This window comes from Zingiber officinale, chromosome 2A, assembly GCF_018446385.1.
Source record: "Zingiber officinale cultivar Zhangliang chromosome 2A, Zo_v1.1, whole genome shotgun sequence".
In the NCBI taxonomy this organism is placed as follows: domain Eukaryota; kingdom Viridiplantae; phylum Streptophyta; class Magnoliopsida; order Zingiberales; family Zingiberaceae; genus Zingiber; species Zingiber officinale.
This window is the reverse complement of record NC_055988.1, coordinates 2,587,065-2,614,060: the sequence shown is the minus strand read 5'-3', so window position 1 is coordinate 2,614,060 and position 26,996 is coordinate 2,587,065. Positions and strand designations below refer to the sequence as shown.

The 26,996-nt window shown below is 39.1% G+C and overlaps 2 protein-coding genes and 1 pseudogene across 2 annotated transcripts; 1 reads left to right on the top strand and 2 right to left on the bottom strand.

Moving 5' to 3' along the window:
• The first annotated feature begins 5,866 nt into the window (after positions 1 to 5,866).
• On the top strand, positions 5,867 to 6,627 carry LOC122040381 (annotated as a pseudogene).
• A 58-nt stretch (positions 6,628 to 6,685) lies between these two features.
• On the bottom strand, positions 6,686 to 10,317 carry LOC122040526 (protein spotted leaf 11-like). The gene is made up of 4 exons (XM_042599872.1): positions 9,915 to 10,317; positions 8,593 to 8,709; positions 8,084 to 8,518; positions 6,686 to 7,991 (listed from the first exon to the last, which is right to left on the bottom strand). The coding sequence occupies exons 1-4, from the start codon at positions 10,212 to 10,214 to the stop codon at positions 6,795 to 6,797; spliced, it is 2,049 nt and encodes a 682-aa protein (XP_042455806.1). The 5' UTR covers positions 10,215 to 10,317; the 3' UTR covers positions 6,686 to 6,794.
• Positions 10,318 to 20,200: 9,883 nt separating this feature from the next.
• Positions 20,201 to 22,400, bottom strand: LOC122040525 (60S ribosomal protein L36-2-like). The gene is made up of 4 exons (XM_042599871.1): positions 22,290 to 22,400; positions 22,031 to 22,169; positions 21,248 to 21,447; positions 20,201 to 20,444 (listed from the first exon to the last, which is right to left on the bottom strand). The coding sequence occupies exons 2-4, from the start codon at positions 22,130 to 22,132 to the stop codon at positions 20,414 to 20,416; spliced, it is 333 nt and encodes a 110-aa protein (XP_042455805.1). The 5' UTR covers positions 22,133 to 22,169; positions 22,290 to 22,400; the 3' UTR covers positions 20,201 to 20,413.
• Between the last annotated feature and the right edge of the window lie 4,596 nt (positions 22,401 to 26,996).

The following is a 26,996-nucleotide window of genomic DNA, read 5'->3' as shown; positions in this document are numbered from 1 at the left end:
AAATGATACTTGGGGCATTTCCGCTCATCCCATATCATTGAATGGGGTGTGGAATAGTGACCTATGATGTTGGAACCTTGACGACGGCTAGAAGGGGTGAATAGTATTTCACCCAAATCGTTACTTCCTACGCTTATTAGTGCACAACAGAAATACAAAACAAATCTAACAAATAGAAAGTTAAACCTAGAGGCAATAACCAAGACAATCAAACCTCTAACACGTTTATGTAACGTGGTTCGGAGATCACTTACTCCTACTCCACGGCTGTCCGCAAGGTGGACGATCCCAATCCGTCGGTGGATGACTCCCCGGAAAACCTCCGGCTAGCTCGAGTAGCTCCTTGTGATTGGAGAAACCTCGCCACAAATTCGTACAAGCTCTTGATCACTCAAGAATACCTTGGAGACTCTAATAGGGGTTAACCACCTCTATTTTAGTCAACTTCAACCAAGCTTCCAATGCTTGGTTATATAGGCCACGAGTTGGAAAACTCCGCCTACCAGTCGACTGCCAAAACCATCAGTCGACTGCCCTTTATGGAGATTCGACCATTACAACCCAATGGCTATGTACTAGTCGACTGATATTTCCATCAGTCGACTGATCCACACTAATCGAACAAACAGAAGCATTCTGTTCACGGTCAATCGACTGCCTAGTCGACCGCACCAGTCGACTGATGAAAATATTAGTTGACTGCTACAGTACTGCTACAATAACGCTACAGTAAACCCTAATCCTAGGATTTAACCCCCGAGTACATTCACTCAGCACTCGTCCTCGCCCGACCAACCTAGACCTAGCCTTATAGCCTCCTCCATCAGTCTTGCGTCCCTCGGATGCCTCTCCATCCTTCACGTCTTGCCTTCTGGAGCTTCCATCGGCCTTGCCATTGTTGTCGGGTCTTACTTTGCCAAGAGGTCGCGTCTCCGGGACTTCATCCATTGCCAAGTCACATTTGGGTTTACGTTGCCAAGACTACATGCTTGGACTTACACCGCCAAGACTCATCCTTGGACTTTCCTCTGCCAAGATTACTCTTGAACTTTCCTTGTTGTACCTGTATCCTGCACACAAACAATGCATATCAAATACAATAATAAACATAATTTAAACCTTTTCCCAAACATCAAAATCTAGGGTACCCAGATTGCTCCAACAATCTCCCCCTTTTTTATGTTTGGTAACTCGTTTAAGTTAGGGAAACAATATAGCAATACATATGCAAATAAATATGCAATCTACACATGCAAAATCATGGAATATAATCCTAGGCTCCCCCTTCACCTAAACTCCCCCGCAAAAGGCAAACTTCTCCCCCTTTATAAATAAATGAGCAATCGCTCCCCCTTCACTTAAGCTCCCCCTTAAGTTAGGATTTTTTTGCAAAGGTATGTAGGTTTCCCACTTAAACCTAAACTTCTCTCCCTTTGCCATACATCAAAAAAAGCTCAAAAATATCTCAATTATTGGACTCTTTGACCTTTAATGATCATAAACATCATTTATTAATCCCCCATAAGATTACATACATGTTCACCACTCTTTTGGTCATTTTCTAATGCTAAAAAAACATTTTCATATTGTATCAGTCGACTGATATAAGTCTCAGTCGACTGTCATCATCAAATGAGCTTACAAAGACATTCTGTGCTCATGAACAGTGTTACCAGTCGACTAGTATAAACCCCAATTGACTGCCATCGTCAAAATGAGCTTACAGAGGTCTTCTGTGCTCAAAATTACTGTTACCAATCGACTAGTAATTGTACCAGTCGACTGGTACTCCATGTTGACAAAAATCAACCTTTTGACCCACTTTAAAAAATGCGCCAAAAATTCCACAAACCTCCAAAACCCCTCAAATTTTGTGGAGATGTCTATTTTATCCATGTCTATTTGGGAAAAATATATATATATAAATATATTTATCACATATCTCAAGATTGACATAAAATTCAAAACTAGCTAAATGGTTCAATTGAACTTTGACCTAAAGTTCTAGTTTTGGCTTCCTCTTGATGTATCTGCCCATACTAAATCATAATGCATCCCTAGCATGGGTTTATATGACATCTATACATTAAAAACTAATTTTCATGCAATATGACCTCAATATCATATTTTCATGCATGACACCATCCTAATTGTGTCAACCCACTAGGTTAGAGACTCAAGTCCATCTCCTAACTACTTGGCACATTTGATAACTCATCTACCATGGGTCCCAAAGACTCTTCCTAACATTATGAATCTTAACCTTAGTCACCTCCCTTGGTGACTCATCCACTATGGCTAGACCACTTCAGTACACCTTGGGTGACATTTGACCTACAAAACTCACCTTCTTAACCTTAGACACCTTGTCTTTGGTTAATTTCTTCTTGTCCTTAACCTTGGACACCTCATCCTTGCCATAATTATATGTTACCCTAACATATTCCTTCTTATTGGCCTTGGATGACTTTCCTTTGTCCTTGGTCACTCTTCCCTTACCAATGTCATGTGTCACCTTAGCACTTGACCTCCTTTTGGTCTTAGAGAGACCCAATTTGACATTTTTGGATCTTTGACCACGTAAATACTTGTCAAGTCCTTTAGATCTAATAATAAACCTCTCTAGGACTTTCTTCATTTCCTCAAGTTCTGCCTTCAAGACTTGATTTTCCAAGTCTAAGATTCTAACCCTAGAATCAACATGTTCATCGTGGACATTCCTAGACCTACCCTTCATAGGCATGTGTCTCCCCTTCTTGGGATTAATGCTTAGGTTTTCAACAACCTTCTTCTCCTTAAGCAAGATAGGTTGTTTCCTTTTAGGTTTATCATTTGAAAATGATTTCCTAGGGTTATCATCTACATTAACCCTATTCCTATCATTATATCTAAATCCATGATTATACTTGGGTAAATAATAAAAATTATTTCTAGAATACATGAAAGAATTTAAATTTGAACTTGAATTTAAATTAGGGTTTACCTCCCTTACCCTTGAAGCTCTCTTCTTCTCCCACTTTTTCAAGTGCGCCAATTTCTTGATCTCTCCTCTCCTTGAGTACTTTGTATGGTAGTGTCCCCACTCACCACACGTGAAACACTTAATGTGTTTCTTCTCCTTCCTACAACTCACATTAGTTAAATTAACCTTGTTGAGTTTAGGCTTTACCTCCCTTACCTTTTGGAGCATTGGACATCTACTCTTGTAGTGTCCTATCTTACCACACTCAAAGCATTTGATGTGATCCTTTGTGCTCTTCTTGGTAGTTGAGGTGGAGGGTTGAGCTTCCAAGATCTCTTCTTCCTTGGATTGCTTTTCTTCCTCTTCACTTGAAGATGTGGACGGTTCCACTTCTTCCTCCCTTGAAGATGTGGATGATACCTCCTCATCTTCCTTCTCCTCCTTGGATGTTGAACACGTGTCAACATCCGATTGGTCCTTCTCCTCTTGGACCAATGAGCCCTTCTCTTTGGGCTCCTCCTCTTCTTGGATTTGTGTAGGACTCTCATGAAGCACAATTACCTTCTTCCAAAGGTCACTTGCATTCTCGTATTCACCTACGTTCAATATCGCATTAGGAGGTAATAAATTAATTAAAATTCTAGTTACCTCCTTGTCCGTCTCCGATTGCTCCCTTTGCTCCTTGGTCCAATATCGAGATCAGAGATGCTTTCCCTTTTTGTCCGTTGGAGCTTTAAACGGTTCCTCCAACGCAATCCATTGGTTCCAATTCATTTGGAACCGCATCTCCATACGCTTCCTCCAATAGTCGAAGTCCTCGCGCTCGTATGGAGGTGGGATTTGGATGTCCCATCCGAGAGGTCCCTCCAACTCCATCTTCTTCCTCTAGTCGCTCTCTTGGCAATTAGTCCAACAAGAGCTCACCTAGCTCTGATACCACTTGTTGGGACCTTGATGCCCGCTAGAGGGGGTGAATAGCATCTCACCCAAATCGTCGCTTCCTACACTTGTTAGTGCACAGCGGAAATACAAAATAAATCTAACAAATAGAAAACTAAACCTAGAGGCAATAACCAAGACAATCAAACCTCTAACACGTTTATGTAACGTGGTTCGGAGATCACTTACTCCTACTCCACGACTGTCCGTAAGGTGGACAATCCCAATCCATCGGTGGATGACTCCCCGGAAAACCTCCGGCTAGCTCGAGTAGCTCCTTGTGGATGGAGAAATCTCACCACAAACTCATACAAGCTCTTGATCACTCAAGAATACCTTGGAGACTCTAATAGGGGTTAACCACCTCTATTTTAGTCAACTTCAACCAAGCTTCCAATGCTTGGTTATATAGGCCACGAGCCATCAGTCGACTGCTCTCTGTGGAGATTTGGCCGTTACAACCCAACGGCTATATACCAGTCGACTGATACTTCCATCAGTCGACTGCTCTACACTAACCGAACGAACAAAAGTATTCTGTTCTCTCCCAGTCGACTGCCTGGTCGACCGCACCAGTCGACTGATGAAAATATCAGTCGACTGCTACAGTACTGCTACAGTAAACCCTAATCCTAGGATTTAACCCCCGAGTATATTCACTCAGCACTCGTCCTCACCCGACCAACCTAGACCTAGCCTTCTAGCCTCCTCCATCAGCCTTACGTCCCTCGGATGCCTCCCCATCCTTCACGTCTTGCCTTCTAGAGTTTCCATCGGCCTTATCATTATTTTCGGATCTTCCTTTGCCAAGTGGTCGCGCCTCCGGGATTTCATCCATTACCAAGTCACACTTAGACTTACGTTGCCAAGACTACATGCTTGGACTTACACTGCCAAGACTCATCCTTGGACTTTCCTCTGCCAAGATTACTCTTGGACTTTCCTTGTTGTACCTGTATCCTGCACACTCACAATGCATATCAAATACAACAATAAACCTAACTTAAACCTTTGCACAAACATTAAAACCTAGGGTACCCAGATTGCACCAACATATGATACACGACCGGGGAGGGTGACATGGGCAGCAAACTGATTGGCTGTGCAGGCACTTGCATGAAGCCAACTAGAGAAGTGGGGAATTGGACCTGTAAGTCCGACCGGCTCTGGGTCTGATAGGCTGTAGACTAGGAACCTTACATTGGAAAAGTGGGGAGCTAGGCCCTGTAGGTCCGTTTGGCTCCGGGGTCAACCGGCTATAGATTGGGAATATTACATTGGAGAAGTGGGGAGCTAAGATCCATAAATCCGACTGCCTCTAGGACCGACTGGCTATAAATTGTGAGTCATACTCATGAGAAATGAGAAGCTGAGCCCCATAAGTTCGACCAACTCTAAGTCCGCCCGGTTTTATGTTGGGAATTCTACATCTGTTGGCAAGATGTCCAGTCGAACCTTATGTTGGGAATTCGTCTTGCACTCAACCGCTATACTTGAACAGTCTGGTTCAACCGAGTGACATGTCTAGCGTGTTCGATCGGACCTTTTGTCCGATCGGCCAGAGCACTCGACAGTGACACTTGACTCATTTTGGCATGACACTGACATGACCCAAGGTTTCGTCAATTCTGAGGGACTCAGGTTCCGATCGAACTAGCAGTCTGATCGGCCAGCCCAATCAACTGAGATATGTGACCATGTTAACCACCAGTGACATCCCAAAAGATCTCAGGCGATCAACTTGCAACAGCTGACAACTTGAGATCATCTGCTCAAGACACCATAACTATAAGACCCTATGCATCTGGCATAAACTCGGAAATGTGAAACAAAGTTTTTGGGACAATCACAAAGATTGCAACAGGTTTATACCCAACAGTTTTCTCCACATCTCCAACAACCAACCATGTGTTTGTAAGGGCTTAGCTGGAGTGGTTAGTGAGTAGAAGCTTGCCACTTGAGGGCATGGGTTCGAACCTCGGGGCAGTTAGGGCGTAATTCTTTGGTCCCTGTGTATCTCTTCCCACTGCGCACTAGCTTCTCCAGTTACCGTGATTTACCTCCTTTGTGTTGGTCCTAGAGCGGACTAGCGGAGGCGTTGGGGACGAGCGAATCCCCTTTGCCACTTGCCACTTATCCAGGTCTTCGTGGGCGAGCGAGCTCTAACCAAGGCCAACAACCTCCTTGGCAAATTCGAGCTCTCCGGCTCTAAGAGGCGTCCCTCATATCAACGTCTGCTTCGACATCGACGCCAACAACATTCTCAACGTCTCGCCGAGGACAAAACCACCGGGTAGAAGAACAAGATCACCATTACCAACGACAAGGGAAGGCTGAGCAAGAAAGAGATCGAGAAGATGGTGCACAACAGCACAAGAAGGTGGAAGCCAAGAATGCCCTGGAGAACTACGCATACTGAGAATCACCATCAAGGACGAGAAGATTGCCGCCCAACTCCCACCGGCAGAGAAGAAGAAATCGAGGACCAAGTAGAGAAGGCCATCGGATGGCTGGACGGGAATCAGCTAGCGGAGGTGGAGTTTGAGGATAGATGGAGCTGGAGGGCGTCTGCAACCCCATCATCGCCAAGATGTATCAGGGAAGAGCAGCTGGTGCTATGGATGTCGATGGTCCGGCCGTCGCCGCAGCCGGAGCAGGGCCAAAGATAGAGGAAGTTGATTAAAACATGGTTGGAGTGATTTTGATGTGCGAGTTCTTCTAGTTTCAAGATCAAAACTCTCTATTTTCTAGATTCTAATAAACATCTGATGGGTTCGATATGAGTTTCACCTAAGCATCTTATTTTCACTGTCATAAAAAGTATGCAAATGTTTATGAACAATTTATCATAATTATTGGAAGGGTATAAATAAAAGGCTAGGTTTAAGCATGATCAACAGGCATGATATGCAGCCAGTAACCCAACATGCTCACCGTGGTCATCATCCTGAGTTGGAGTTGCACACTCTCTTTGTTCATGAGCAGGGGAGCCGTCCGGAGGCCCTTCTGAAGCCTCTGCTAGAGCTTGTGCCTCGTGCTGCTGCACCAAGAACAGACTCATGCGCTCTATCAACTGCACAGCTTTCCTCTTCCCCCTTTCCGTGCCATTGATTGCCAGCTCTTGCAGCGGACCCATGGCACCACACGATTGTGCGGCCGCAAGGCTACTGAACTGATGCTCTCCGTTGTCGCATAGGTTGAGCAAGCCAGCTGCTGCATTCTCTCTGTTCCTGGAAGAACCACATTCTATCATTTCTATCAGTAGAGGAACAGCTTGTGCATCTGCAAGTGCTGACTTCCCTTCCGGGTGGCCCGACAGCAATGTTAATATTGCTAACGCTTCGTCCTTCATGGGTTCAGAGGGCTCCTTCAAGAGCCCCATAATTAGTGGAACCACGCCAGCCCTCACTGCCTTCCCCTTGTTCCCTTGGTATATGCACAGGTTAAACAATGCAGTAGCAGCATCCTTCTTACCTCTGCGTGTGCCTTCGCTCAGAAGCGAGATCAATGCTGGGATCGCGCCCGAGGCCCCAATTGTCACCTTATATTCATCAACAACTGATAGGCTGAAGAGTGCGGCTGCAGCATTCTCCCTCGCTTCCATGCTACCATTTCTCAGGACAAGGACAATACGCGGTATAGCGCCCGAAGAGATTATGCTTGTTTTGTTATCGTCATGGATGGACAGATTCAGAAGAGCAGTGACAGCATGTTCCTGGGTGCGTGGATCTGTTGACAATAGCAGCTTCACAAGGAGAGGAATAGCACCGGCCTTGGCTATGTAAATTCGGTTCTCAGCATCGCGCTTAGCTAAGAGACGAAGCTCACCAGCAGCTGATTGTTGGTCGTCAATATTTCTGGATGATAACTTGTGAAGCAGTGCAGCTACATGTGAATGTTCAAGTGTGGGATTATTGTATTGAATTGGGCATTTGGGTGGATCCACACCATTTGCTTCACACCATTGTTCTATGAGGCTTCGGAGGACATAATTCGTCGTTAGAAATGTAGTAGATAGTTTCTGTTGAGTCTTTGGGCATGTATCATGTCCGGAGGCCAGCCATTTTTCGATGCATGTGCGCTCATAAGTCTGCAGTTAAGTTTGTAGAACCATCAGCAAACCCTACAGCTTGAAGGCCCCAAACTTGTATAGTAATAGCAAAACGAATAGTAGTTACATACCTGCCCGGTAGCAACAATGACCGGATCTTTCATCAATTCCAAAGATATCGGACAACGGAATTCATCAGGAAGAATAGGGACTTTTGGCCTTCTATCTTGAAGAAAAGGCTTCACATCTGACTCGGTGCCCATTTCAGGGTTCTGTGTCTGCACAAAATCCTTTATCTTCTTCAATAGCATCGACATCTTTTCGATGTTCTCGCCGGGGTCTCCACCTCCACTTGCAAAGACCATCTCATGCAAAGCTAGTGATTCTTGTTTAAGATCAGATATTGTAACTAGCTGCAAGTTCTCAGCCAATCGGCTCAAGGTAGATGGGTCTAGATTGGTGTCATTGCTCTTATTGTACAAAGATAAGAGATCGGAGTAAAGTTCAACATCGGGCATTTCATCACGTTCTTTGGCTTTTTTAAACTGTGCATGGATAAGCTCGACCTATGCAAAGGCAGTGGCATTAGGGATAGTAGTTTCAATTGCTTGGGATCTAATTGTTCTCGAGATATCTGTACCTGTTCTATTACTTCTTCTGATATATCAAGTTCATCAAAAGGAATCCCATTAAGTGCTTGATCAAGCTGAGTAGTTACATCCTCAAATTTTTTCATCATGTTATCCCTTTCCAGGACCTAAAATGCAAGAAAACAATGTTCAAGCAACAAACAAAGGAGAGATATTCAAAGAACTTCCGAGTTGGGGGGGCAATTCTTTTGTAAGGCAATATATAGTGACAAATCTCAAATTGGGAAGGGAAACACACAAAAACAGATACCATTTTTTATTTTCCTTCACAAATTTCCAGGAAAGCCAAAACCTAATAATATTAACTATTGCAGTAAGTACATACTCGATAACTTAGATCTAGAATGTGATATCATAAACGACACATCTAGAGGTCATTTTCCAAGCTCTTGGATCTGTCATCACACATGGACTACTTGAGGCTAACAAGCCATAGCCAGAAAACATAGCAGCAATTATGTTGAAAGCTTGAAGCCTAAGAAAAGTAAGTAGCAAAGCAGGAAGCAAGTTTATTTCAAAATGCAAGACGCTAGTCCTCAAACCTTCTTATTTGCAAATGCAAGTTGAGCTTATAACATACAAGAGCTACATGGGAGGTGGTTTCTAAAGTTGAATTGATAAATTATTGACATCAGAACTTTTTAACACTTGAATGGTGGATCTTGACTCTTTCTATTCTTAGAGAGTTAGAGTAATCGGAGAAGATGAAGCAATGTCGACCACAACAGATTGTGTTCAAATCAAACCCACCGATGAACAACACAGATATATGAGATTTACCTTGTTAGAATCTCAGTGAGCATCCAACTCAAGATGCTAAAATGAATTTACAATCAGGCCTTCGCATTGGCTCAAGTGCTAACAAGTGTGGAGAACTTGGAAGTAGAAGAGGGAGGAGAACACGCCAACTTTATACCAGAATTTGATTAAAATCAAAACACTTATTACAGTGTGGTGTTCTTACATGGTGGAATTCTCTTCCAGCATTCCTGTATCTATTGTAAGTATGTGCTAGATCTATATACACAGTGGTGGACTGGACTTCCTCTAGATTTCCTCAAACATATACGCAAAGGAAATACTCAATCGAGAAATTGGCATTAAATCGAAAAAAATAATCTTGGATGAACCAGTCTGATGAAGAAAAATAAAACCTATCGTTGATCTACCAAATCAAAACGAAAACAAAAAAAAAAAAAAAAAAGAGGGAAAACGGTAAGTCAGCAAATCCCACTGAAACCCTGCACCCCGCAGAAGAAGTAGACAAACAGAACCTAATAAGACGAAAACAACGACTTCAATATCAACATACCACGAAGATCTTGCTACCCACGCTTCCGTGCCAGAGAAGATCCTTGGCGGCCGTAAGCGACTTCTCGAGCTCCGCCAGGGCCCGCGCCGCCGACTCCGGGATCGGATCTCTCCCATCGGCGAGCTCGTGGAACATGGGCTCCAGGAGCCTTATCCGCCGCGCCAGGCTGCACAGCGGCTTCCTGTAAGCGTTCCGGAAGTCGGAGATGGAGGCGATCTCCTCCACCGTCATCGCCAATCGCCGCACGACTGCCTCCCCCTCCGACTGCGCCTCCGACGCCCTCTCGATATCCGCCTTCATCGCCGGTCAAGGACGCGGTCGTCGAGCCGCTCGCTCTCGCCCTGGTACCACCAAGCCGAGGTTTTGGAAAGACCACTGGAGAAGCGATAGTTTGTTGACGGCGTGTGGGTTGGGGGAAAACAAATAATAAATAATTAAGAGGCCCCAGTTCAATGTGGGACCGTTTAGATGTAGCCCCAATTAAAATCTGCAAGACTTTTTAGAGTGATGCGGAAGGTTGACGACAAGTCGACGATCGTGTTCCGCGGGGGAACGGGGAGTCTTAATTACTTATAGGTTGTTTTTTTTTTCAAATATACTGTTATATTTTGTTGAATTTATATATAAATTTAGGAAAAGTTATTCTCATTTTACTTTTTTTTTTCATTACTGTAAATTTTTTTTATTGTCGGTAGGCCCCCGTTTATAAAATAGAATCAGACCAGAATCAGCATCATAACAGAATGAATAGAATCAGGATCTTATAAACTAATAGAATATATTTAAAATTAAATATTATTATTATTATTTTATCCAAATTTCATTCTTTTTCCTTCTACGATATAAAAATATAAAAATATTAAATGATACTAATGATAATTTAAATTATTAATTAATTTAAATTTATAAATACATGAATTTGTTATAGGATCATAGCCAAATTTATGAGGTCTATTTTCCATATTTCGGATTTCATGATTTATTTTTGTAGGTGCAGCGGAGGGCGGTAAGAGAAGGTGAATTGTCTGTAAATAAAAATTATATTCTCCTCGTGCTTTCAACTCAAATAGTGCAATAGTAAATAAACTGATAAAAGCAATAAAGAAATAAGAAGACAGGAATTTAACCTGGTTACAACCAAGAGGGTTGTTAATCCAGGGCAGTAAGAAAAACGCAGTAGAGAAATCTCCTTTGCTGAAGGCGGAGAAGCCTTTTACACACTAACGGCTCAGAACTATTGCTAGGAAGTTGTTACAAAGTTGAATGAATAATCGATATTGAATTCCTAGCTCCAACTCCAAGGGCCTTTAAATAGCCTCTGGAAATCTGATCTCGAGGGTCCATGGCGCCTCCAATAGGGGTCCAAGGCACCTCCATCGAGTGAGTGGATAAAACTTTATCCAAAAGCTCAACGTTCAATTCTACCGGGTCCGAGGCGCCTTCAACAGGGGTTGAAGGCGCCCTCAAGCTGGAGGCGCCTCCAAGCCTAATGGAGGTGCCTCCAAGCTGGCTGGCAACATTTCCAGCTTGGTTGCTTCTTTGCTTCGTCTTCCGAAGTCTCGTTCTTTTGGGTGATTTCGGCCAACCGAAATAGGGTTCACCCGAACCCAATTTTCGGCCTTCTCCTCGAGCAGGCTTCCGTCCGGCTTCTCGTCCCTCGAACGTCGCGCACGTTCTTCTCGTCCACCGGAGTACTCTTCTGCAGCTATCTGGTCCTTCGGACGCACCGAGCCCATCGGTTCCCTTCCCGAGCCGTCCTTCTCGATAGCTGCGTCTTCCGCTCGACTTCCTGCGCTCCTAAGCTCCTGCACACTCAGACACAGGGATCAAACACAAAGCAGGATCTAACCAACTTGGTTGATCACATCAAAATACCCATGGGGACCAACAATTTTCTCGATAGAATTTTTCAAATTTTGGGATTAGGTAGTAACAAAATATTTCTAAGCTATAGCAAATAAGTTTGTATAACTGTTATCTATTAATACTTATTTAATTATATGTAATAGGTATGACCACGAAATACCTATTACATTAGGTCATTTTTGTGGTCAACTCAGACCACGACCGTGAACAATGGCTAATTTGAAAAAATAGCTATAACCACTGTTCACAGTCATGGTCTAAGTTGACTATAAAAATGACCTGTTGAGTCGATGAAATCTGAACCTGTTGCCAGAAAAGTGATTTTTTTGAAAATTCGATTGATGCTAAGTCGAATAGCAGAGGTCAGGTTTATTAAACTTCTACTGGAGATCAGGGATTATAGTTTCATGGAATACCACCAACTATACCAACCCAGAAACTACTAGCTGGGTGAAAGTTAGGGTCGCATACTCTTATTGGCTCAGTCAGTAGAGAACAGATTTACTTTGTTTCATGGGTCCCATATACTTGGTTAAATGACCCAAAAGGTACATTTGGATATATGATTCACAGTGAGGTGGAAAAGTGTAGAGCTAGTTGTTTAACACTTATGAGATACAACTATTACTTGAGTGTATAACTTGGAGAGTGCATTCGGATATATGATTTGTACCAATGTAAAAAAAGATAAAGTCAACTGCTTATCCTTTTCGTGACCAGGTACCACGTGGAGGAAGATGCAGAAGATAAATTTTTGAGAACAAAGTATCACTTAGTGATTATTTTAAGGTGTTTAAAGATATGGTAATCTCTGCCTCCTATTCTATAGCTCGCCATTAGAGGTTCTTGCATCTCAAGTAGATCAATTGTAGTGTGATGAGTTACAAGGAAATGGTTAGTCGACTCAACTAATATTGTCTCTATCAAGTAACTTAAGATCTTGACTATATGATCATTTTTACCCAAGGTCTTGAAGTCTCTATTTATATTAGAATAGTCGACACTTGTCGGAGAATATTTTGGATAAGATTAGTAGAGTTTTTATACTTATATTGCACGAATTAATCGTATCTCTACCTTCTGGAGAGGTACTGAACATCAATCAGGAAGTCAAAGGATATCTTTTGAATTTCAGTAGTCAGACACTTATGGTGGATCTGCAAGTGTTGAAAATGGTGGAATTTAACATCATCTTAGGCATGGATTGGTTAGCCACATACCATGCCATAGTCAATTGCGGAGCTAGAGTGGTCACATTCCGACCTCTAGGTAAACCCTCTTGGGAGTTCATTAGGACCAAAGATGATGAGATTTCATTTATTTCAGCACTTAAGCTCAGATACTATTATGTTGGTACATTTGAAACCAATGATTAAACCTGGGTTTTGATAAATGACAAATGGATTAAAGTTAGATGTGTTGTTGATCTAATCTTGTTACCGAGTATGCATGGTTGACTAACTTGATAGGTCAAGAAGACTTGACACCAGACAGGAAGTCCAGTCGAGATATGCGATTTTTGATTGGTGAAGTCCAGATGTGGGATTCTAGCAGGAGGAAGTCTGGATGTGCAATTCCGGAGGAGATCGGGATGTTTGATTCTCGGTTAGCAAAGTCCGGATATGCGATTCCGGCAGGAAAACCTGGTGGGTCATATTGATGTCAAGGAGGTAACTTGGCACTTGGTAAGTGAAGGTAAGATATTGAGAAGAATGACTCTGTGAAGACGCGTCATGGTTGAGGGTGTTAAAGTGTATACTAAAAGTCTAGCTTTTGTATAAACATTTATTTTATAAATAAAGAATCACATTAGTCAAATGTCTATATTTATATGCTAAGTGTAGTTGTCCAATTAATTTATATTATAGATAACATGGTGTGTGGTGTCACACACAGAAGATCATGTTATCAATTCCTTATAAATTATAAACAGTAGCTCACGACTAAGATGGAAAGGAACAAACCATTGGAATAGTTGTAGTGTAATTTAGTATTAGTTTATCTTAACTATAAAATTACACTAGTACACTCTGAGTGTATTGAGCAGGACCATTTAAGGTAAATTCTTTTTATACTGACTGATTAAAAGAACAAGACCTTTGTTATTGTGGAAGTGTGTGCTCTTAATCATGATATAATAACAAACACATATATCTAGTATTTATTTCTTTGACTTATCAATGGATGAGATTTAGTTCGATAAATCAAGAGGTCCGATAAGTTGGGAAATGATATTATTTATAGTGTGTGTTGTTGATTATAGAAGGAAACTGTGTCCTAGTAATCTAGGTTGATAATGCCCCCAAGAGGAGCTCATAAAGATTGTCATGTAAACCCTGTAGGTGGATTTAGTCCGACATGACGATAAGGTTGAGTGGTACTACTTTTGGACTAGATATTAATTAAATGAGTTGTCAATAACTCATTTAATTAGTGATTCTATATCTTAAACATAGGGAGATTAACACACTTATGATAAGAAGGAGCCCAAAATGTAATTTGGGATTGGAGCGGTAGTTCAATAATAATTCTTTAGAGATATAAATTATTATTGTTGAAATTAAGTTGGGTGTTCGGGACGAATACGGGAAGCTTAATTTCATCAGGAGACCAAAACCAATTCCTCCTCCCGGTCCCTATCGTAGCCTCTTATTTATAAAGTATTATACCCACTCATACTCACATTCTTACCCACCTTAAGGTGGATGGCCAAGCCTAGCTTGGAGCCCAAACTAGGGTCGGCCAAACCAAGGTGGGTTGGTTTCTTTAGGTGGTCGGCCCTAGCTTGAACCCAAGTTTGGTGTGGCCGGCCACAATAAATTAAAAGGTTTTTATTTTTAAAATCTTTCTTATGTGGAAGTCATGGTTTTAAAAGAGAGTTTAAAATTTAAATCTTTCCTTTTATAGTTTTCTACAAAAGATTAAGTGAAAGGTTTGATATCTTTCCTTATTTGTAGTTAAAATGAAGATTTTAATTTTTGATAAAATTTTCCTTTTTTGTAACCATCCTCATGATTTAAAAGAGAGTTTTAAAATTAAATCTTTCTTTTTATAGTTTCTACAAAAGATTAAGAAAAGATTTGATATCTTTCCTTATTTGTATATTAAAAGGAGGATTATAATTTTAGAGAAAACTTTCCTTTTGTAAATCATCCACATGTTTTAATAGAGAGATTTTAATTTATAAAAGTTTCCTTTTATGACCAACCATGAAGGAAATTTTTAAAGAAAAATTTTTATTTAAAAATTTTCGGAAACAAATTAAGACATTTTAATTTTTGTGTTTAAAACTCTCCTTGTTTAGAGGGATTAAGGTGGTCGACCATATAAAGTTTGAAAGGGAAATTTTATTAAACTTTCCTTTCATTGGCAAAGAGAATAAGGAAGTTTTAATAAAACTTTCCTTATTTGCCAAGACCAAGGAATATATAAGAGAGGGTAAAAGTGTCTCACCTTATAACAATATCTCTTCTATTAGTTCCTCTCTTCCTTGGTTGTTGGTCGGCTCCTCTCTTCCTCTCCATATCCTATTCTTCTTCCTTGGCCGGCGGCATCTTCATCTCAAGGAGTTTTTGTTGGTGGCCGGATATTGTTAGAGGAAGAAGGAGAGATAGGAGACTTTGTTTCTAGCATCCCTTGGAGCTTGGTGGTGGTGGTCGAACCTCATCTTCTCTTGGAGTTCTTGTGGTGGCCGAAACTTGTTGGAGAAGAAAGAACCTTGACTGGTTCTCGTCTCAGTAGATCGTCGCCCACACGACGTCCGAGATAAGAAGAGGAATACGAAAGAAGTTCAAGAGGTTGTTGCTTACAAAAAAAGGTATAACTAGTAATTTTATTCCGCATCATACTAGTTTTCTTTGTATAGATTTTGATATATCAAACACAAGAGGCATATGATTCTAGGTTTTGAATTTGTGATTCGAGTTTGTATTTTTTTTTTTTTTTTTTCAAACTTGTGATTCGATTGTTCCTTTTGGTTAAACCTAGGGTTACTATAAGGAAATTAAATATTAAATTTCGTTGAAAGGCTTTGTCTAGGAAGTGGTGGATGCTCCCATACCCAAGAAGGCCTAGTGTCTCGCCATGTTTAACTTGGATGCCAATCTCTAAAATTAATATTTAATTGAATTTGCAACATGGGCGATTTGGATCAATAATGTTAAGTATCATTTGCAATCCAAGTCTAAACCTCTAAGAACAAATAAGTTAAATTTGGAATCAATAATGTTAAGTTCCGCCTGTGATTCCTAATTTAATTTCTAAAGAACACAATAGATTGTTAGGAATGGTTCAAGACTTGTACAAAATTTTTGTACAGGGGAACCGGTACGATATTTCGAGTATCAACCAACAGAGGGGATAGTAAGCATCAGCCCAATTTAGATCCATTTCAGAAACTTAAATTGAGACCTTGAATAGATTTTGGTCTAGACGACAGAGTCTGAGTCACAAATTAATCATATTTTTACTACAGGTTAGATATTATCGTGTTGGACTAAACTAACTTGCAGGGTAAAAGGAGTAAAAAGGTCTAGGGTGAATAATACCCGAGGAGCCTTCAAGCATTAGAAGGCGTTTTCATACTGTTCATGGAAGGCGCCTTAGGTGCTATGGAATGTGCATTCTAAGAGATAAAATTTAGACTTCGTCGCAGATAAAGAGCAACAAGTTCGGGATCATATTTTACACGTTAAAGACGCCTTCAAGGCTATGGAAGGAGACTTCCACATCCTTTAAATGGGTATCTCGACCAAGCTTCAACACACAACTTCCATATGAGCTTCTAAGTGTCCGATTGACTCTCCGACTGCTCCGACTTCCTACCACTATTCTACTATGAGGTTGTTGTGCCCGACTACTACTGAGGAGTCATCCAACACCGAGCTTGATTCGATAATCTATGATGGTGTTGGGTAACAAATTTATGATTTTGTATTTAATTATTGCAAAAGGAAAGTATAGCGTGTTACACTTGTCCTATTCTTTCTCTTGTACTCGATCCCCTCTTCCGGTGATTTTAGAAGAGGTGTTTTAATAGATTATCCATCAATAGGTCTGCGGGACCTGGGTCTTGGAATAAGAATCGTCGAAGGTTTTGAACCAAGTAAACCGAACCATGTTTCTTACTTTTTTGTTTCTATTTTTGTGTTGAACTTTCCACTGCGTACTTTGATTTCAAGATTGAAAAGATAAGATTTTTGAAAATCACGTGATTCACCCTCTCACGTGCGTCTCAATTCAACATATTATTCCATGGTTCTTAGGGATATTTGTTATTGATGATTAAGGCTAATTAGGATGATATATCACAGCTCTCGGATATTTCTATAGTTCGAGAAAATCTAGATGTATTTCCAGAAGAACTCCCCTGCTTGCCCCCAAAAAGGTAAGTAGAATTTGTGATTGAGATGATCCCGAGTATAGCACCGGTATCAAAGACTCAGTATCACATGATGCCAAAAGAATTAGAGGAGTTGAAGATTCAACAACAGGGGTTGTTAGATAGAGGATTCATCTATTCTTGTTTCCCTATGGGGAGCCCCAATACTCTTCGTTAAGAAGAAGGATGAATCGCTCAAATTATACATTGATTATAGACAGCTGAATGCAGTGACATTAAGAACAAATACCCACTGCCACGTATAAAGACTTTATTTGACCAGCTCAAGAATATCTGTATATATTCTAAAATTGATTTACGCTCAGGCTATCATCATCCTAGAATAAGGGATACAGATATACAGAAGATAATGTTTTGTATACGATATGGACATTACAAGTTTTTGGTAATGTCATTTGGGTTTACCAATGCTCCTGTTATTTTCATGGACTTGATGAACATAGTATTCCTTGAGTATTGAGATCAATTTGTCATTATCTTCATTGGTGATTCAAATATAATTTTGATCTGAGGAGGCATCATTTGTATTGTGTTACTTTCAAAGTATTTATGGATCACAAAAGCCTTATCTGTTTACTATGAAGGAATTAAACTTAGAACATCCCACTGGTGACATGGCAATAGGGGCAGACCTTCCTTCCATAGTGGGAGGGAGGTATGCCCCTCAAATGACGGAGTGGCTCTGTGTTTATAGAGCCACTCCATCGTTAATATTTTTTTAAATTAATTTTTTTAATATTTTTTATTATATATATATATAATATGAAGAAATATAGAAATTATATAGAATGGAGAAAATATATATAATGAAACAATATTTTTATACGGTGTGAGCAATTTATGGATTTAAATTTTATAAAAATTTAATTATATATAAGGTAAAATATGAAGGAGAGAAAAATATATATAATGAAAAAAATGTGGGATCCATAAAAAGAGCTTTTTTTATAGTGGAGAGGTATATATGGGTTTTTACTTTTGACGTGGCGTTGATGTGGCATTGTAAGAGCTCCTTGAGGGTGTCCACGACTGTGGATGCTCTTAGGCAAAGAAGATGGATGAAAATTTTGAAAGATTATGACTGCTCTATTAATTTTCACCTAGGGAAAGTCAATGTGGTGACAGATGTCTTGAGTAGGAAATCTCAAGTAGTTTTGGCTTGTCACCAAGTTATGGTTATAGAATTGATATAGAATTTTTCTGAGTTAGGATTTGTAGGGCAGAGACGAACAAAGCAAGGGATACTGGTATCCATAATTGCTCAGTCATCTATTATTGAGCAGATTAAGGGGGCTCGAGCTAGTGATCAACATATGTAGTTTTTATATAGCAGAGTTATCTCAGAATAGCAAACAGAATTTTCTTGTGATAAGAATGAGATTCTTTATTTCTATAGAAGATTGAGTGTTCCTGAGTCACATCCTGCACAGGAGGATTTATTACAGGAAGCACATCGATTTAGATTTGTGATTCATCCGAGTAGTACCCGAATGTATAAGGACATGAACCATTCCTATTGGTAGAATGACGTGAAGAAAGACATCGTGGATTTTGTAGCTCGATATCTGGTATGTCAACATGTGAAGGTTGAACATCAAAGGATAGCTGGTTTAATGCAAAAGATACAAATACCGAAATGGAAATGGGAACATATTACGAAGGACCTTGTTGTGGGATTACCCAAAATAAGGAAGGAACATGATCGATTAACTAAATTTGCTCACTTTCTACTGATCCATAGGACGAACCCTTTGGATCGCTTAGCAGAGTTATACTGTAGAGAAATTACCAGACTTTATGGTATACGTTTGAGTATCATATCAAACAGAGATCTACGATTCATCTCACAGTTCTAACAGAGTTTACAATAAATCATGAGTACAAAGCTTCATTTCGGAATAGTTTTCATCCATAGATAAATGGGCAGTCTGAGCGCACTATATAGACAGTAGAGGATCTACTTAGAGCACGTGTGATGGACTTCGGAGGTAGCTAAAAAGACCATTTATATCTAGTAGATTTTACGCACAATTGGCTAGACAGTAGTGTGGGCATAGCAGAAGCACGGTGAGCGTATGACTCATAAAGTCATTACTATCTAGTAGAGTTTTGTTTGGTTGTAACCCTTGGAGAAGAATCCCTTAGTTTGAGTAATAAATTTGAAAACTAAATTTTTATAAATTGAGGAGAATGTAATATATGATAATAAATAATATATATTATTTAAGAAATAATCCTATAAATTTTTAAATTTTTTTTTTTTTTTTTTTTTTTTTTTGAGATTTGAACGAAATTCGCATGACATGTTTAAGAAGTCTATTAGGCCGGAGGAAAATGTATTTGGAATAACAATTAAGTTGAAAATTGATTGATCTAATTAATTTAAAGTTTAAATCAATTAACCTAACTTATATAAACGAAAACCTAAGTTTTCATTCCCTACCCAAACTCTCGATTCACTCTTTGCCTCCCCCTCTCCCTCACGAGTCGCCGCCCGACGCCGCATCACCCTCTGTTCGACGCGACGTCACTAGCTTTGGCTTCCCCTTCGTCAGACGCCGACGGCAAGTGCCTGCATGCCACGGTCGGTTGGAATTATGTCCAAACAATGTGCACTCAACACCCTGCGTCTCCATCATCACTGCATCTCCTCCAGCGTGCCCACTGGCCACCGCCATCGCTAAGCGGGCATAAAGTTCTGCGGTGCTTATTGCTACCCAATTGATGTCGCTGAAGAGCGCCAAGGCTCTTCACCGTCATAGCCACCCTAGAAGCAAAAGCCAGCAAGACGACGGCGTTCGTTGAGGCGTGCACGACCTCCCTTGCTGGGCCTGCGACCGTCTGTCCATGTCACAGACTTCCTGGTCGCCCGTCACCTTCGCTATGTCGCCTGCGCGAACTGCGGCGCCTTCTGCGTCTCCGCGTGTGAGTATTTCTTCCCTATCAATTTCCTCTAAATAAACAAGAAATAAATGGAAAATAAGGCAGAAAATAAACACAGCAGGAACTTGACAAGATATACTCGAAAGATTATTTTAACTTATTAATTGATAAGGAGCACTAAACAGGAAATAGTTTGGATCCAACTACGACAAACGGACAAACTACAAGATCAATTCTCGAACCACAAGGGAAAATAACAGTTGCTATAAAAAAAACATACACCTGAAAAGTACTATAATAGACCCTCACGTTTAAAGATTGTGATTCAACCTACGAGTCCTGCAGAGTCTCATTTCTTCTTATCGCTCACTCCAGCAGACCTAAAATAAGGAAGAAATTGAACATTGAGGGCGTATTGTATTGCATTAATTCATTTGAAATTCTAGATGCACAAAGTTAGCCAGCACGTATAAACTGTAGAAAATAAGCAGCACCTCTAAGGAATACTCATTAGTTTACAAGTTAAAAATGAACTGAAAAACAATCAAATCTACTTTTTAATCACAGAAAGAGAGAAGAGAATAACAGTACAGATGAAATTTTGTGTTATTTTCTGCATCAGTTTGAAATACGACTAGAAAGGATTGATACAGCAATTGTGCTCTCCGTAGGTTTCCATCAAATCACATTATATTTCACCTCGAGGAGTTTGAGACAACATATTGAGCATCTACATTGTGAGGATTGATTGTACAGCAATTATTTTGTGTAGAATTGATACAATATGCGGTGCCATGGTGCTAGAGAATCATTCAACCTCAATAGGCAGTATCAAACTCACTGAGTTTATTGGCGTTTAGCACTGACAGTGTTTAGCTAGCCAAGATTAAATGTTCTGTCACAAATTTAATAAATGATAATTCCACCAAAGGGAATTGCAGCACCATAACAAACAATGAGGTAAGAAATTTTTTCAGATAAAACAGACAATTAGGCGTGCAAAACAATGATGGTTAAGACTCATTTTCAATGCGAGTAGCATGGAATACTTGAAACTTAAGAAAACAGATCAATTTGAGTAACTTGTCAGACATTGATGGAGATGATGCATTTAGAGTTACCTAGCAAATGGTTAATTCATACCATTGAAGAGACAAGTAATTAAAAGCAACAAATCACAAACCTCATCTTTCGGAGAACATTAGCCATCTCCTCTCGCTTCTTTTTGGCCCTTTTGTGTGTTCCCAGCTTTCTTTTTGCAACTTTAAGTGCTCGCTTGTCCTTACCTACTTTCAAAAGCTCAGTGATCCTCTTCTCATATGGAGCAAAGCCAGCAACTTCCCTGATCAAGCTACGAACAAAATGCACCCTCTTGCTCGTTTTCTGAGATATATTTGTTCAATAGTCAGAACCTAAAATATCCAACTTCAAGCTTACAGACAGGAGAAAATAAAGTTGCTTGCTTACGAATTTGCACAATCAAAATTTGACACATGAAATTGTAATAGGCTTTTAAGTGGAACAAATAGTGAAATTACATTGTAAAACACAAGTATCATAAAAGATGGAAACGCACACAAGAACCACAGACACACAATGACAGTAACTAGAATTAAGCACTCATCGGCTTACATAATATGAATGGAAAACAAGGGCACCACACAAAAAAAGATGTATCCACAAAGATTAAAAGGAAAAAAGCTGCTTACTATGATAAATATGCAAAGAAATGGTCAATAACAACACAAGGTTACATACAGTACTAAATAAGCATAAAATGTTTTAGAGATATGATAATCGCTCACATCTCTAAAGACTTATCAAGTATAACTACTCGTTTGATAGTGTTGTTACAGTGGTAAGAAGTTTGGAAATAGATGAACGCGAAGAAGCGTTGAGAATACCACTTCATCCCACTCCCGTCACGAAAAAAAAGGACTGTAGAATAGCATCAAGAGATGGGTACCCCTTTTCTGCTCGAAGGCCGAGGAGGCAACTCCCTTCTGGTCACGATGTGCCCCTTGTTGAGCCCTACGAAGAGCCCCGTCTTCGGCTGAGGAGGGGCCATCTCTAGAACCAGATCGACGACGCTCACTCTCGGGTTCCTAACAATCACAAACAGACAAAAAAAAAACAAAGATCAATCAATCGGTGGTTGACAAGAAACTTAGCGACAGATCACGAGACGAGGAATAGAGAATAGCAATGATGCGATCAGCTCTTGCCTCGGAGAAGATCAGAAGCCCCGACGGCCGACGAAGACCGTAACCCTAGCGGCGGGCAGGAACTGCGAATAACTCTTAAATAACGGTGTTTTCAGGTTAAAAGACGGGAACAGGGGCACACGAGCAACTTAATTACGAGATTGTCCTGACTCAGAAATGTTGGATAGAACGAGACTGTTGATGGACGTCCCTGATTGCATCTCAGGGGTTGACATCTGTTAAATTTGGGTATAGATGAAGCATATCTCCTCTTTTGGATTTTGATGGAATGAGAATAAGAATTAAGTTTTGGATAAAAATACTCTTATATATTTGTTCAATTTTTCTTTCATTTCACACTCTCTCCTTGTTCTCTCTTATCATACTTTCTCTCTCCTCATTCTATCATCACATTTTCTCTCTCAACATACTTTATCTCTTCTTATTTTTTCTCATCACATATTCTCTACCATTTTCTCTCTGTATTCTCTCTCATCACACACACTCTCTTATTATTTTCTCTCTCTTCATTCCCTCCTCATTTTTCATCATTCTTTCTCTCTCCTCAATCTCTCTTACCATATTCTCTCTATATTTTATCTCATCGTACTTTCGCTCTCTTCATTTTCTTTCATCACACTCTCTCTCATCACACATTCTCTACCATTTTCTCTCTGTATTCTCTCTCATCACACTCTTTCTCTCATTATTTTCTCTCTCCTCGTTTGTTCATCATACTTTCTCTCTCCTCAATCTCTCTTACCATACTCTCTCTCTATATTTTCTCTCATCGCACTTTCTCTTTATTTATTCTCTTCTATCACTCTCTCTCTCCCTCATTTTCTCTCATCACACTTTCCCTCTCTTCATTTTTTCCCATCACACTTTTTCTCTCATCATACTTTCTCTTTTCAATCTCTCACTTTCTCTCATCACACTTTTTCTCTCTTTATTTTTCCCATCACTCTTTCTCTCAACACAATTTCTCTCTCATAATACTTTTTCTCTTCTCAATCTCTCCTATCACGCTCTCTCTTCTCATTTTCTCTCATCATACTTTCTCTCTCTTTATTTTTTTCATCATACTTTCTCTCTCATCATTCTCTCTCATTATATGTTTCTCTCACATTCAACTTTATCTTCTATCTAATTTTTTCTCTTATTTTATCTAAGGGTAATAAAGAAAATTTAAGTTCATTCCGATTGAAAATATTCAACTAATCAAATATTATTTTTATGAATGATACTCAAGCTCATACTCATACCTATGTTGGAGCAATCTGGGTATCCTAAGTTTTAATGTTTGGGCAAAAGTTTAAGTTAGGTTTATTGTTGTCTTTGATATGCATTGTGAGTGTGCAGGATACAGGTACAACAAGAAAAGTCCAGGTGTGATCTTGGCAAAGGAGGAAAGTCCAATGATGAGTCTTGGCGGTGTAAGTCCAAGCATGTAGTCTTGGCAACGTAAGTCCAAGTGTGACTTGGTAATGGATGAAGTCCCGGAGGCGCGACCTTTTGGCAAAGGAAGACCCGACAATAATGACAAGGCCGATGGAAGCTCCAGAAGACAAGGCGTGAAGGATGGGGAGGCATCCGAGGGATGCAAGGTTGATGAAGGAGGCTAGAAGGCTAGGTCTAGGTTGGTCGGGCGAGAACGAGTGTTGAGTGAATGTACTCGGGGTAAAATCATAGAATTAGGGTTTACTGTAGCAATAATGTAATGTTACTATAGCAGTACTGTAGCGTTACTGTAGCAGTCGACTGGTGGTTTCATCAGTCGACTGGTGCAGTCCACTGGGGTAGTCGACTGGGAGCGAACAGAGAGTTGGTATCGAGTCGTTGGGCTGCAACGGTCGAATTTGGATATTGTCATTTAGAATTCGAATTTAGACACAATTGAGATAAATATCTTCTTCATATGTGAGTCATTATTCTAAAGACTAGTAATTACTCATTATTTATCTTTTTTTATTAACTTTAAGATATTGACGAATATATTAGTGGTAAATGTAATCATCTTTTACCACCATAAAATAAATAAATAAAATAAAATTATACTTTGTTTTGTTTAGGACATGCATAATAGGTGGAGAAGAAATTTTTTAACATATTCTTAGACGATATTCAATTCATAAATATATATAATTTTTTATATTAAAATAGTATAATTTTAACATAAATATTATTTGCGCTCCAATTCATTCACACCGTATCATACCAAAAAAAATATTCTTTAAAATATTTTATTTTTTATTAACAATTTAATTATCAACATACATTTAAATTCATAATTATATTTAAAATGTATTAAATAAATTAAAAATAATAATTTTAATAAATAAAATCTTTACAAATATACATAATAAAATTTAAATGTGTTACTAACTACATTTAATTTAAATTTATAATAAATAATAATTACATTTAAATATCAAATAATAATTATAAATTAATTACATTTGATTTTATTAATTATATAATAAAATTAACAAATAAAAATACTCTCCCACACCGAATACAGTTCAACCTCGATAAATATATATACTTGGGACGGAAAAAAATATTCATTTAGTAAGATTATTTATTTATTGATAAATAAAAAAATTATTCATTTATAGATAAATCAATATTTATTATTTTATAGATAATTTTCATCTGTAAAATGCATACATCGTATGTGGTAAGAAAGATCAAACGTCATCAATTAAAGTATTACTTGAATCCAGAGAGTTCAATTGTTTTAGTGAAAATTAATGCATCGAGTTCATATAAAATGTACATAGTCCTATAATTGTATGTGATAAGAAAAATCAAAAGACATCAATTAAAGTATTACTTGAATATAGAAAAATTCAATTTTAAGTGAAATTTAATGCATTGAGTTCATGAGTGTACACAATGGACTGTACATCCTTTTAACTTATTCTATGAAATAAAGTGTTTTTGCGCAAATGTATGGTGAAACTAATCAACAATTTAGCTTTTCTAGTGGATGGTAGCTATCATGAAGAACATTGAAAATGCTTCACCTGAAATACAGTCAAAACTTGATCAATTACAGTTGAAAAAATAATAATAATCTCAGTTAGTCTCATCTATTATTTTTGGAGCGATCGATTCGGTCTTATGAAAATTTTTCACCGGTTACCAGGATAAATCGGGAAGCGCACGCAGCGGCCAGCTCAGAAGCCCAGCATCCTTTGATTACGCTCTCCATTTGGAGGGAAAATTTTTACAAATACGTCAGTGACGGATCCAGACAAAAATTTAGAGGGATGCTCAAAGAAGAGACTAAAAAAAATTCTTACTATTAAATAAATATATTAAAAGATAAAAGTACTAAATTAATAATGATAATGATACAAACATAAAAATATGTGCATACCAATAAAGTAATTATTTTTTGATACTTGAACTATCAGCATCAGATCTAGACATACAAACAAGATGAGACAACTGGATCCTACGAGTGTTCATCTGTTGAAATAAGGAACAAGATTCACCTAAAATTGAAGAGATTTTGCTTGTTGAGTTGTTGTGGAGGATCACCGGCGGACACAATGACAACGGCGTCAACGGAACAGGCGAACCGCGAACAGTAATGGCGTCACTGGCACGAGGTGTCGACGAAGTGAAGAGGCGACAAAGATGAGGACAACAATTTGAGGAGACCGGAGAGGGGGAAATAATGAGATCTCTTAGTGCGATTAGGGTTTTTAGTTTGAGGAAGAAAGGGTTGGCTTAGAAAAAGAAGGTTTGGCTGCTGAAAAAGCTGCTGGAAAAAGGATTGCGAACGAGAAAGAAAGAAAACCAAAGTTGTTGCTTGTTGGAAGAGGTTCGGGTATGAGAAAGAAAGAAAACGAAATTTGCTGCTGACTGGAAAAAGTTCGGTAATGGGAAAGGAAAGGAAAGGGAAGGGTGTTTTTAATGACACTTTTGAGAAAAGTCCATTAAGTTTAAAAAATTATAATTGAACCCTTTATTTGTTAATCATGTATTATATTTTTATCTTTTGTTTCCAAAAGCAAGGGGGTGCTTCTGCACCCCCTCGCGCCCCTTGCATCCGTCGTTGAAATACGTTGTAGCTGGGGCTCGAATGCATGTGCCTAGGAGATAACCTGGATGTCTCATCGCAGTACCATGATCCCGAGGACGATCAATTTCAGTTGAAGGATATTTATAATATGGATGAAACTAGATTATTTTATCGATTGAAAGTTGACGATTCACTTCTTGCTACCAAGTAGCTAGAAGGATGCAAAAAGGACAACGAGAGAATTAGTGTTGTTATTTGTTGCAATGGTTATCATCGTAGTTTTTATTCTAGCATCTTGCAGGGCCTTGAGATTGAAGCACCAAATCCTGAAAAAATTAAATATTTGGAATGCTATTGATTTTGCTAGCATGGCTTAGAAATTTGATGTGAAGGCAACAACAATTACGAAGATGGAGATGAGGATATTGGAAATTATTTGATAAAAAGTTTTGCTAGGTGATTTTTATTTTTTAAAAAAGTGTAAACTGCATCACATCCTACCAGGATGGACCTTTGACAACGGTTTATTTGATTGATGATGTTGTTAACGTTCAATTTTACGTTTGGCAATATTCATTTTTTTTTTCTATATAATAACGATTGTGTAGGGAGAGATATGAGAGAACAAGGATTGTCCTATAAAAATAGTTTTAATTTTTTAGTAATATCCTATTTTTATTTTTTTTAGTGGG